The sequence below is a fragment of the Bombus pascuorum genome, chromosome 9, assembly GCF_905332965.1.
Source record: "Bombus pascuorum chromosome 9, iyBomPasc1.1, whole genome shotgun sequence".
NCBI lineage: Eukaryota > Metazoa > Arthropoda > Insecta > Hymenoptera > Apidae > Bombus > Bombus pascuorum.
In genome coordinates, this window is record NC_083496.1 from 5241982 (window position 1) to 5255464 (window position 13483).

At 51.0% G+C, this 13483-nt stretch overlaps 1 protein-coding gene across 2 annotated transcripts in view; it reads right to left on the minus strand.

The window, feature by feature from the left end:
- The window catches only part of LOC132910419 (semaphorin-1A), a 146141-nt gene that overhangs the window by 13303 nt on the left and 119355 nt on the right, over positions 1-13483 (minus strand). For both annotated transcript variants that reach the window (XM_060966104.1, XM_060966103.1), the window contains exons 3-4: positions 3930-4026; positions 1871-2280 (exon numbers count right to left, since the gene is read on the minus strand). In XM_060966104.1, coding sequence (XP_060822087.1) covers positions 1871-2280; positions 3930-4026 — 507 coding nt within the window. The remainder of the gene's footprint in view (positions 1-1870; positions 2281-3929; positions 4027-13483) is intronic.

Genomic DNA, 13483 nt, shown 5'->3' on the forward strand with positions numbered 1-13483 from the left:
GTAGCAATTATTTCACGGCAAAAACAGAAATTCATCGTCGCAATGGAGCGCGCTTTCTATTTTTTTTTTTGTTGCATTTTTTTTTTTGCATTTTTTCCGCGAAAACTTTTCGGTTTTGCGTTGGCAACGAGCAACGAGAATTTCGAGCGACGAGCGAGAGGAAAAGGTCAGCGCGAGCGAACGAGGCAAACGGAGAGAGGTCGGTAGAGAGTTGAATTTTCAACGAACGAAGGGAAAATCAATATTATCCAGCGGCCGGAGAAACTTGATTAGCGTTCGTACACCGTTCAATTAAAATACTCGAGCGGACGAGCGAAACCGTGGAATAAGGTGACGCACACGCAGTTTACCGTTCGCTTTCTTCCTCCCGCAGTTACTTTTCCTTCCCGACTTTTCTCGCAATCGAAACGTCGCGTCGTTCTCGTAAAAAAGTCCCGTCCCGCGTTTCCTCTCTACCTCGCCAATGAGCTCGCGCGTCATCCCTCGGTATCCGAACTATAATTCTTTCCCGCTCGGTGACCGTTCCGAATAAAAATTCGACCTTTCGGCAAACTCGCAGGGGAACCGTAATTCTCGTTCGCCCTTCGTTTTTCCTCGCCGAGCATCGTAGATGTTTGGTTGATGCGAGGGAGCGTGAGTGCGAGGCGCTGGAAAAAGACGCTAGTTGGACGGCGAAATGTACGAGACACGCCCGATAAAGCAGTTAATAATAGCAATCCACGAAAAAACAGCTGGAGGAAGAGTCGTTGAACCGGCGGACAGGGGCCAGCAGACAGGTCTTTTATCCGGATTAAAATTTCCCATCGACGACGTGGTACCATGAGACGTGTTTCGTCCGGGGCGAACAGGGACTTCTGTCATTATACAGATATGGAAGGGCAGTGGAATAATATCGTCGCTGCGCGAGTTACGGAATCCAACGTACACGCACAGTTAATCTCGGAATTACATCGTGTGGATTAAAGCCGGTAGCCGGTAGTTGGCGCACAGCGCCGTTTTCCATAATTTTTCGTCCCGTAATTCGCAGAACCGCGATTTTCAAAGTCCAACGGAAAACTTCTGCAGTAAATATCGAATCCGTGTGGCTTGCAGCTTGCGGCCCTTTCGGATCTGCATTCGAATATGCCGAGCACTGGCGCGCGAAGCACCAGCCTAGCTGACCCTCTACTAAACAGAGCTGCACGGTACAACAAACCACTGTTTGCATAAATAGCTCGTGTAACCGGCATTTCGAATGCCAATGAATTTTCTGCGGATGGTCGTTTCGTTATTATCCAGGAAGCGTGGCCGAAACGCTTAACCCGTTCGAGCGAGCAACTTTCTTCCGGAATCTCTCGCTCGTTTGGAAAAACTTTTTCTGCGGAGAGAGTAAAGGGTTCTCCCCATCGTTAGCCGCGAGGAACGTTTTAGTATACCGAGCGATAAATTCTTTCTTGCCCGCTACTGCCCTACCGACCTTTTTCCACCATCGAGAACACACCACCTGCTTACCACGTATATCCAGCCTGGCCGCGTTTCTCATACTTTAATCCTTAATCGCGCGTTAACGTCGACCGGCCTGCCTCCGATTCGTCATCCACGCCCTTGCCCATTCCGTATCAACCCGACCAGATCCTAAGAAACATCGTCTAACGGCTTTTTAATTTCATCGATGACGCGGCCGATTACCTTTCTCCTGCTTGCTTGCACGCGTCACTCGTCTTATCTGGACAATCTACTTTTTCTCGTTCGACGGCCGCGTGTTCGACGGCGGTACACAGTCGCTTTAAACCGACGTACGACATACTTACGTAAGCGACGGAAGCGACGACCGGGTCGACCGATCGATCGCTAAGAAGAAAAACGAAAGGAACGTCCTGGATTTACTCACCGTTTAGGCTCTTGGAGTCGTACTGCTCGGTCTGCAGCGGCTCCCTATAGATGATGGGATCCATGCCCGCGAAATCGGCCACCGTGCCGGTGTAAAGTTCTCCGTCTACGTAGACGAAGGTGCTGTTGTGACGAGGGTCGTACGGGCACATCGCCTGGCCTCCCTTCTCCTTCAGGATCGTATAGTTGCCGGGGTGTACCCCGTAGTCGCGGCACATCGGCTTGAAAGCGTTGGTCGCGCACACCAGCAACGTGTTCGAGTCCGTCTTGACGAGGATGCGAATGTAGTTCTGGCAATTCTCCTCGGGCGTGCCCTTCACCAGGCACATCTTCACGTCACTGTCGGTCGAGTACCAAGTCAACCTTTGTTGCTCGGTCAAATCAGTCAGGCTCAGATTGTGCACGAGATTTCTGAAATAGAAGAGATGTTGCCGCGAATGAATACGCTTTCAAGCTGGATTTGCTTCTATTCGCGGCGGCTCCTTCGGCAAATAGAACTCGGGCTCGCGATCGAACTCCGGGGTTCGGTAATCGCGCAACCAATTCTCGTTGCCGCATCGAGCTTTCCGCTTTAAGCGTTCATCGAACGTCGTCGTATGAATGGAATTTTAAAAGACAGCCACCGATAATACAGACGCGAAACCCAGTTCGCCCAAGTAAAGGATTTTACGGGGAATTTATGGGAAAAGAGAAGCTCGCGAATCTCGACTCACGGTCCCTTTTCGTCGAAACGAACCCCGCTCCTTCGAATATTCTCCAACGTATCTCTCCTCCTCCGAGAATTTCCCTATTTCCCGCGCGCGATCCGTAACTTTTTTCGATACGCGATACTTCCGATCGCGCATTAATCACCGTGTGGCACCGAGAGGCTTTCGCGTCCCTTTACTTTGTTCGCTTATCGCGCGCAGATTCTCCGGCTTCTCGGGATATGTAGTCGGTCCCACCGCGCACCGAGTCGACGACAAAAAAGTCGATCGAAAGGCCGAGAGCCACGGGAACCGCGACGAGATTCGAGCGCCGTCCCGATCCGTTTATTACACACGGACCAAGATTTATGGCGGTCGGCTCGAGATTAATATTCCGAGAGGTCTCGAGCTGCAAATTTTCCCCGTTGTCTCGCGACAGCTCGCATTTGCGCGCGATTTAACCTATCCCGGTAGTAGAACCGGGCCCATCGATATCGAGAGAAAAACCTAACCCGATGACACTCGCCGAATCGATCGAGCAATTAACGTAATTCTACCGACGACGGCGACAACGACGAGCGATCAACGATGACACGATCGATTCGCATCTGTTCACGGGAGGTAGACCCAATTATCGTCACGACCTACCAGCAACCGATTTCATTCCGTCTCTCTCTCTCTTTCTGTGTCTGTCTATCTCTCTCGGACGAACGGAGTGGAATCGAGCGAAGATTCGTTTTCGAGAGGAAAGATAATCGATGGGAATCGGATTCGACGGCAAACCGGAGTTAAGGAGGCTCGGTACATAACGATTTCGTCGTACAACGTTGGCGAGTGGAGGGAAACGCGGAACCACCGACCGGACGAATCCTTCGACGCCAAACAGCAAAGCGTTTCGCGAGAGATTCGTGCTCCAGATTTCGCGTCCAGCAGCCGATGTATATCGCGTTTTAATTACATATTGCGTTCTCTCTGGATTCCGCGGGAGAAAGTTTTTTAAAGAAATTCAGCGGCGAGTTCGCAAGAAGTCGCGCTTCCTCGCCGCTTCACATTCGAAGGGGCTCGTAAAATAAAGCGCGCGAAGAAGTTTCTAAATAAAGTTCGACGATCTCATTAACAGGGTGGAACAGCGTTTCGTGGCCGGTCTCGGAGAATTTATCGTCGGAAAGAAGAGAATCCGAGGAAGACGAAACTCGATAGGAGGAGAGAGAAGAGCGTGGAAACGAGATTTCCCGGTGAAACTAGTCCGTACACGTAAAGATCGAGAGGCGCGCGAGCGTCGATCGCGGTAGGCTCTCGAACCGGTAGCAAAGAACGAGAAGAAGAAGCGGTCCTTTAATTAAAGCACTCGCTCCAAATGAATCCTCTATTTACCTTCCGCCGACCAGAAGATAGTTCCCGTCCCGGAGTACCAGCCGAAAGTAGTCTGTGTGCGTCTCGTTCCCCGTAAACCTGAACACATCTTCGGCACCTGGAAAAGAAAAGTAGAGGAACGTCGGTTGGTTTTCCTTCTATCGTTTGAAAGGAGGAATTATCTTATTGGTGTAATTAGAGGAGTCGACGGATCTCGTTCGTGGTCGTTGCTTTCGCGGTGAATGGTCGCGAAAGGCGGACGGCCATTGACGAGCGACGCGGTCCAACGGCACACGCAGGCACCGACGACGACGTTTGCGAGCTAAGCCGTTCACGGTATCGAGCAAACGCCAGGTCGGCTTAATAAGCGTAATAAGTTCCTTTTGATCGCCATTCCAAAGAACAAAGGTTCGATCGATCGTTAACGGATCTATCCCGGTGATCGATCATTTTTTCACCCGACAGGAAGCTACTTCATTATCCGCTAATTACCTATCTATTAGTTACAACGAGCCTCCCTTCATCCTGGCCGCCCCTTCAACGATCGATCGGTTCCTCCGCCCGTCGGCAAACTCCTCCCTCGCGATACTCTCCGAGAACGATGAGAGTTCGTTCCACCGGACAAATTTCTCGGAAATTTTCGTCGAAATTCGCGAGCCTCGTTATCGCCTCGTATCGTGAAAGGTCTTAATCATCGAGGCTTGTGCACGTTCCACCCCCCGAAGCGTAACGATTAACCTTTTCTTTCTCGCGACAGCCCGCGGCGCCTCGTTGCACCACCGTTGGCATCGATAACGAAGATAACACGGTCGAATCGTAAAGTCGCAGCTACGAACGAACCGCGTGGCAACCTAATTCCGCGGCGGTGGTGCCTGCCGACACCGAGGGCATAATTATCGACGTGTTTCCGCGTTTCGACGTCAGTCAATGTCACTGACCGGTCCTTCGTATCCGGTCGAAGCAATTTAGGTCGGCGGATAAGCACGCAATAGCATCGACAGTAACAATGAACGGATGGTACGGTGAAGGGAGCCATTATGAAAGGACCGCGCCCTCCGCGTCGGCTATTCGCTTCGTCCTGCCGCAAGACGTTCGGTAAAGTAATTAACGTAATTCGGACCAGTTCGCGAAGCGAGAGTCCATTTCCTAACTGCGTTCAGCCGCTTTCATAATACTTTTCACGATTCCGCTGCGATGTCTGTTTCGAGCGAAAGAATTCTAGCGGCTTCCTCTGCGAGCTACGCTTTCAAACGATTTCCAGCAACCGGAATCGTTCCGGCCGGAGATTTTTATTTATTCGTACGTCGAAGAATTGCCAGAGTTTCCATCGGCGAGAAAGGATGGTCCGGCGAGCGTAAAACGTGGTGGAGTGACGGACGCAACGCGGTTCGAAATTAACGCGTCGATTATCCGTCGTTCACCGGGCAGGTAACGTCTGAAGTGCAATTAACGCGGTCCTCCGACACCAGTCAATATCGATGATTCCGAGCGGCGTGTCTCGCGTATGCAATTTGGGTCGCTGATAGCCGCGGAATACCGGGCAAATGGGAGCGCACCATTATCGGAGGATCATACGTCTTGCACTGGAAACGAATTAACGTCACGCTGGCCCGCGTTACATTCGTCCTCGTCCGACGGGAAAGCCCGAGAGAATCGGAAGGTTGAACGGAGAGAGGGTAGTTAGAGAGACAGGGAAACGGTTTTAGATAGAAAATCGGAACGAGATCGCTCCGGGATATAGCCGAATAGCTAGCTAGCTGGCTGTCCGCTTATTAAACGTTTTCCGCGTGGAAACGTTACATCGGTATTTACGGCATCTGCTTTTGACTGCTTTTTTACTTCGGGGGTCGAACGCGTGTCCCATGGTTGAATCGATAATTATCGAGTCACCGCGGCGGTACCGTTTGCTCGTTCGTTCTCCACCGCTTTCGTTTTTCGTTGCTGCGGCGCGGTGGTTCGCGTCGAGAGCGTTCGATCGCGAAATCAAACGCGGCGAAATTGCACAAGGATATACGCGAACGCCGCGTAGACGGACGCAAAGATCGGTGGACGAGGGAAGGGGGAACGCGGTCTCTTTCGCTGATTGGCTTTGAAATTAAACGGGGCAGCTTGTAACTCCCATCGGCTCTAGATTCGCTCGGTTATCGCTTTCCAAAATTAGCCGGTCGATTGCAATCTCGCGCGCCAACCATCGTGAAAACGCAAAGATTCCGTTTCACCGTTCGTTCTAATTTCCAGCTGGAAATTAGAGCTCGAACGAAATCGACCGGCAACTCCCCGTATCTATTAATCACGGAAAATTCGAGGTGCGTTTGCTCTCCGTGCCAACCATCGCATACTGTCGCTCGCATCGTCCATGCGATGTGTGTGTTTCCACGTGTCGCGATGTCCTTTCACAACAGGACGAGACAGGAGTTTGCGGTGAACGTCGAGTTTCGCCTGACAGCGGGACCAACGATATTCGCGGAAGCTGACGCAAAACGCAAGCCAACGAGTTGATATCGGCTTACACGTAGAGCCGAGGTAGAACGTCTCGTTTTAAGCGGCCACACGCGATCCAGCAAAGCCGGCGACAATCGCGATTGCGCTTTTCAATGAGCGACTTTTTGGCATTGCCGAGCTTCTAAGCGCGTCACAAAGCACTTAAGCGCGTTTCGCGGGTCAGCTGGTGGCCGGCCCGACACGTCCACGCCTCTTCCTGTCCATTTTCATTTCGCTGTTTCAATCTCTGGCGTTAATTGCGCCACGCGAAACCCGCTCCTAAGTTCGTTCATTTCAATCTGGTTGCCAAGTAACGGGTGGCCGGAAGTCGTTTCCGAAATACCGATCCAACGATCCTATCGACTCCTAACGAGGAGGAAGCACCACGTATCGATTTCGAGGCAAGTTCGTAAGTGAGAGGCCAACGTAGATGTTCGCGCGGCCAGTGTATCATTGCAAATTAAATATCCGTTTCGGCGAGGAGAAACTAGGTTCGCAGAGAGTCGGAGAGAACGGAGGCCAATATTTTACGATATCTCGAACAGACCGTGCGTTACATCGGAGCGTACAACGTACGATTGTTCGGCAACCGCTAAAAAATTGACCGAAGTGAATTTATCTGGTCCAGCAGGGGCCAGGGTAGGCGAGACCACAAATCACGTATATAAGTTTGCCGAGGCGGTGGCACGGCATAGCGTGGCATGGCATGGCATGGCGTGGCGTGCCATGAAACCCCGGCACCGGGTATTCGGAAATATTGAACGCGTCCAAAGTTACGACTCTGCCGTCAAACTTGCTCGATCGAAGTTTGCGAGATCGTTCTCCACCGTCCCTCTGGTCGGCCTGAGTAGACCAGCAGGGCCCATCCAGACGGGAATCCAGCGAATATAGCGGATCGGGTAAAAGATGCACGCTGCCGAACGAGACCGAGAATTCTCAAGCTGATCGTTGTCGCGTCACTATCACGGCAATTAAACGTACGAGTCCGCGCACCAGCCATTCCTTGTCGATCATTCCGCTCTACCTTTTGGCGAATTTTCCACCTTCTTCGAACGAGTCTGCGACAAACGCGATGCGCCGTGTATTAATTTACGGCTAGCGTTTTCGACGTTTACATCGAAAGGTATCCGAGTGACGGAAAGAAAACTTCTCGCGGACTCTATCGACTCTTCGTGGTCCAACTTCCAAATTCGACGCGACGTTGGTTCGAACAATTTGGAAGTTATCCGGTCCCCAACTTTTCCCTCGTACGGGCTCTCGTCGTTTAACGTTCCGGATCGTCGTGACCCGCCCAACAATTTCGAAAGTTCGCGTCATAACGCGAGCTGCGTTCTGGTCGACGACGAACGTTTTATCGTCGAGCGTGTAAGATCGCGCCTGATCGTTTCCACGGATTCGAATGGTTTAACGATGTACGACGAGCCTCCAAAGTACATACGTATTTTCCTCTAACAATAAGCGGTGGACGCATTCGGATGCCGTATACAAGGAAGTGGAGAGCATAACGGTCGGAAGATAAGAGGAACGCGCGGTGAATTAATAAAGAAAGGAGCCGAGCGGTATCTGGCGATCCGATCGTCTGCGGCGTACCAACGTTCTCCTCGCCGAGAAGTGGATTATCTCCGGTGACGGTGTGCCACACGAGTGGACCCATGCGAGGCCCCGGTTTACACACGGAGGGATAAGGAAAACGAGCGAGGGAGCCGGAGTGGCGTTATGTCGAGCGAAAGTCATTAAAGTTTCGCACGTGCCAGGGTGACGGCACTGCCAGCAACGACCCTAGCCTATTATTTTTTAACAGCCCCCCTGCAGTTGCCTCTCACTCTCTCTCTTTCTCTCTCTTTGTCTTTCTCTCTTTCTTCCGGCTATGTGTTTCCGCGCACGCACACAGGTGGAACTGCGGTCTTCGACCTGCGGTTAAACCATGACTAATGAACGAGCCCATCAACCGACTCGAGTCTCTCCCGCTGCTTTTATTGCGTCGAAAGCTGTGCGAAAAATACGGTTCGATCAGCGGTTTTGGACATAACTGCCGCGTCTCCAGCCGAGAACGAGAACGAGAGCTTTGGGGGAAATTATCCAATCGGAGGAGATCGCCTTCGTCTTGGATCGGTCTTTTCCGTTCGAATCGTTAAGCGGAATTTTTTATCGCTACGGCGCGCGGATAAGTCAGCGTTTCTGTCGTCCTTAATGGCGGACAAAGAGTCCGCAACCTGCAGCCTCTGCGGTGAAGCGGAAAGGCTTCCACTCGATTATTAATAGCTCCCGTAATGCAGCGCAAACGGCCGATATTCCATCAATGGGGCCCGTTTTCGTTCCTGTTTACGTTCTAAATTTGTTTGTCTACGTTTACTATTTGTCCATCTAAATAATCGATTTGCACGCGCGTATGCATTTTCTTCGATTATTTGACAGCTACGTTACGCTCGGGGTTGCACACGATGGATGTTGGTGCGTTCTCGCGAAATAAACTGTTCGCACGGTATGAATAGTCGAACGAAAACGCAAGCGGATGTCTCTATCCAAAGGCCAACTTACTTTATTAGCAGTGTCCGTGCGCGCGACGCCGTCTCTCGTAATTTAACTTTTAATTAAATTAGCCGCGGGTGGTCTACCGCGTGTACGCGTTTCCACGTGAATCTCAATTTTCTTAGAGGAAACCTAAGCGGAAGAGTAAAACGGATAAAAGTGAAGAGAGAGATAGGGAGAGAGGGAGAGAGAGAGAGAGAGAAACCGTCGAGATTTCTGAAAAATTACCTTGCCACGGAACAGGCAGGCAGTGTTCTCGAGCACTCGTGCGAGCGTTTTCTGGCATCTCGACGCGGTATGGGAAACGCGACTGAGGTGTCGCGTTAGCACTTCAATTTCTTGGGACACAACACGTGTTTCCTCGACTAAGGTATGCCTGACGAAGCGAAAGAAAAAGCGCGCGAGGGAGAAGGAGCGGGATGGGGAGGCAACGAGAGTTCGGAAGACAGAACGAGGAGCAAAGAAGAAAAAATAGAAGAAGAAAGCTACAAGTCAGTCAAAGAAGATTCAAATACGACGGCGTATCTCCGGGGTAATCGGCCCGACGCGACGATAACCGTTCCCACGGGAAAGAACAACTTTTGTTACGACTTTTGTAGAACGAAAACAATCGTGCTACGATCGAATAACTGGGCGAACGGGAAGCTCGTGAAAAGTTCTCGTCCTACGGACACGCCTTTCGAAGGTCAGTTGTCCGGTCGAGCAATCCACTCGCCTCAACCATAAACGAAAGAATTATTTTCCTGCTCTCGAATAGGTAGCTGGAAATCCTGCGGATTAATCGGATCGTCTCGAAAGGAGAAATTTCATCGGGACGAACGGTTTTGGTCGCTTCGGATTCGGATGATCGACGATGTACAAGCGCGGGGTAAGTACGCCAAGGGTAGCGGCGTATCGAAGCTGTCGTGCACGTAATTCCGCTGAAAGTGAAAGGAAGGATAGAGCCAAACGCCGTTGAAAGGACCCGCGGCTCCGTTCCGTCACAATGTCGTTAAGTCGTCGGAAAAGGTGTTCCCCGAAACGTTCTCGCGTCGCATTTGTCTTTTATTTTCCCTCTTTTCCTAGCCCATCGAGTTTACATCGTTAACGAGCGTCGTCGACCGGAGCGTCTCGCTTGCGAATCGACTGGACTCCATCCAGCTCTAGAATGCCGCCTTCCTTGTCGAACGTTGGCTTTGAACCCTTCTCGAGACGGTCGAACGAGATTCGCAGCCAACTCGCCTCTCTACGCGCCTTACGACTCGGACGCGAACGTCTGTCTTCGTCGATTCCTCGAAAAGCCCGGCGAACGTTGGTTGCTTCGAAATATCGTTTATCGAGCTCCGTTTACACTCGGCAAAGAATCTTTCTTTCGTCACGAGCGGGAACAAGTTGGCACACTAAGTCGTACGCGGTGCTCGAGAATAACCGTTACGAGAGGAAACGAATGAATCGAAACTTGTTACGAAACATCGGCCGACGTACGCGAACGTGAAACTCGAAGAACGTTTTGCGCGAAATCGGTTGCTACGCGTTTCCAGTTATTCGTTGCGCGAGTGTTACTCGTTCATCGACGACATCTGCGCACAAATGGGAAAGGGGGTGTGTATTCGCACGGAAAACGCTAATAAAAACGAGAGCGTTCGAAGGCGCGCTCGCGAATAACTCAATTTCCGACGATCGGTGAAGATGGAGGCAGACGCGGTAAAGTTTTATGCAGAATGCCGTCGGAAGAAATGTGTAGGCTGACGGGAGTACCGGGTGCCCGCTAGGGACTACCCAAAAACGTAGCGTACCGTAAAATAGCGGAACTTCGGCTCACGGGTTTGACCCTGGCATTTATCGCGTCGGTGCACACTTTAGGAACGTACCTATGCTCGCTAGAGCTCGTCGCTTGGGTCGGGGGTGAGACGCGCCGCCAAGGAAACGAGATCATCAGTCCGGGGAACGGGTCGTCGGCTCGGCTCGGCTCGGCTCGATCGGTCGTGGTACGATCGTTAGCGAGGCCCTCGATGTATCTGCATTGTCACCTCGGTAATGGCTTTCGATCCTGAACTCGATCGTACGAAATCTCCCTGAATCGAGGAAGCGTCTCGAATCCTCTTTCGCGTCTCGACTAAACCAGAACGATCAAATCGATCTCGCGCTTCCACGATTTTCCAGAGAAACAATTTCGCTTTTTCTTTTTTTTTTTTCTTTTTTTTCGTTTTTTTGTTCACGCTTCTTTTCTTACTCGATATTCGATAGCGTCTTGGAGCTGCGAAACCTTGCCGCTGCGAGATATTTCGACGATCTTGGAAGGCGTCTAACTCCTCGAAAGATGCTAAGCACGCGATACTACGAAACGAGGTCAACTCTCAATAGTCCCCTTGAAACGAGATACGAGGAATACGTATACCGATTCCAGTGTCGCGATTCGAAGCAACGCATTCTGGATCTACGTCGAATGAATGGCGAACGAGGTAGTCGAAGTTCGCTTGCACATCCAACCTGGCAGGGATAGCTAAATAACTTAAAATCGTGGAGCGGTAAGTAGGTCAACGGTATCCAAGGGAAGAACCTCGAGCAACACTGGAAGAACGCTAACAAGAACGATGCGAAGCGGCGAAACAAAAGCTAGGCGTATTCGATTGTCTGCGAGAGCGAAACATCGTTAGCTCGCTGTCGCAGATCATCCGCAAAAGTTACGTTGCCAACAAATAACCTCGATACGCGAGTCCAGCCGTAGGATTCCTAATACAAAGCAGAGTATCGAACTCGGAGGAGCAAGTTTTCAAACTTGCCAGAAACGGCTGATCTTCAATTAGCGGACGAAGCAAAGCGAAATAAAGAAGCGGTGGATATCGGAGAAAAGCGAGAACGGCGAGTTTTCTCGAAGCGTGAGCGCCGTGGAAACTCGGCTCGACCTAGTTCCCTGATATATACACATCGGTTCCCGGGGTTTGCCACTACGGGAACGAGGGGCGTCCTTATCTAGGCGATAAGTCAAGGATAAGCGCGGGATCCGTGACTCGGTCGACGCGACATAGCGAAAGCCGAGACGAGAATGCAGCCAAGGCTGCACGATATCGCCAAACGTCGAATCAGGCCGAAGTCTGAATCAGGCCTCGGCTCGAACGAGTATTAGGTATTAGGTTGTCCGAAAAGCGTCTTTCTTTTACAGACCCGTCTTTCGCAACGAGGCATCTTTATACAAACGCGAAACCTAATCTGTCGAACGTTGTGATCTTTATTTTGATGGAACGAAATGGATCATACGTAATTCGATAAAATAATATAAAACGGAAAATGTCGTGCATCCATTATTTTCTTATAAAACGAAAGAAACTTTTCGGACCACTGTAGATAGATTCCTCGCGTCGATACGTTCCCGTTACATCGCGTCGCACTTCGCTACCCTCGCCTCTACCTTTCCGTGGAAACGTCATTTTTCGCGAATGTTTCACTTTGCCCAATGGAAGGCAAATCTCACTTGGGTATTCCGAGAATTTGCGGAAAGAAGCGCGCGCGTTGACACCGCGGAAGCGAATTAACGTAGGTTTTCTTTCGTGTCGAGAGGGCAGAAACCTGGGCCTCGGCGACTCGCAACGATCGGTAGGCCACAGTCGTGAATCGTTCGCGAAACTGCGTCGTATCGCGCAGCGTGCGGGCTAACGCAAATGCGGGATTAATCATTCAAGCCGGAATGGATGCGCGGTCGCGAATTCGCTCCCAATGGTTAATTATCAGCGAACGCGGATCGAACCTCGTCCACCGAATCTCGTTTCGCGTCTTTGCGTTCGCCCATCTCTCGCGTTGCGTGTCCACCACACTCGTGCCCGCGTCGTCTTTCTCTCGTAATTGGCAGTCGCTCTGTTCGCGTCGCTCCTCATTCGCGCGTTTCGATTTATTTGATTTATTTATTCGATTTAATCGAACATTCATTGACGCGACTCTTTTAATCGACACACGATCGATTCCCGACGGAATACGGCGCGAACGGTCGCGGTCCAAGTACGGGTGTCGAAAGCACTTTAAAGTTTTCCATCGAAGATCGTTGGTTTCGCACGGTGTTCCACGTAAAGTGGCATTTACGCGTGTTAGACGAATAATATAATTTGAACGTAACGATTTGGGAAGACAGGAGGATAACCGTGAAACGTATAGCAGCGTCTCCATTCTCGCTGCCTTTACGCTCTCGCCCAAGATAAATTAATCGGCGGACGAAACGATCGAGCGATTTTCATCCGCGTTGCGCGTACTGCGTGGAATCGCGTGGCGCCACAACAAAAACGCAAGAGTGGATCGAACATGTCCTTAATTTCATTCGTGTTCCGAAAAACGTACATTTTTTTTCAGGTCGAGCGGTTTTATTTCAATTTTCTCGGCCGTTATCGGGGGCGTCGCGTACCGCGGTGAAAACGGGAAACGAGCCCGTTCCGTGTTCCGTTCCACGCTACCGCAGCGTTGCCTCCGTTCCAGCGACGATAATGAATTTATGGTGACCGCACAGAACATTCTGGTTGTTATCGAACTTTACTAAAATACCCGTTACGCGGCTCGATTTTTCCCAGAGGAAAAAAAAAAGAGGCAGACGTATTCTAAGC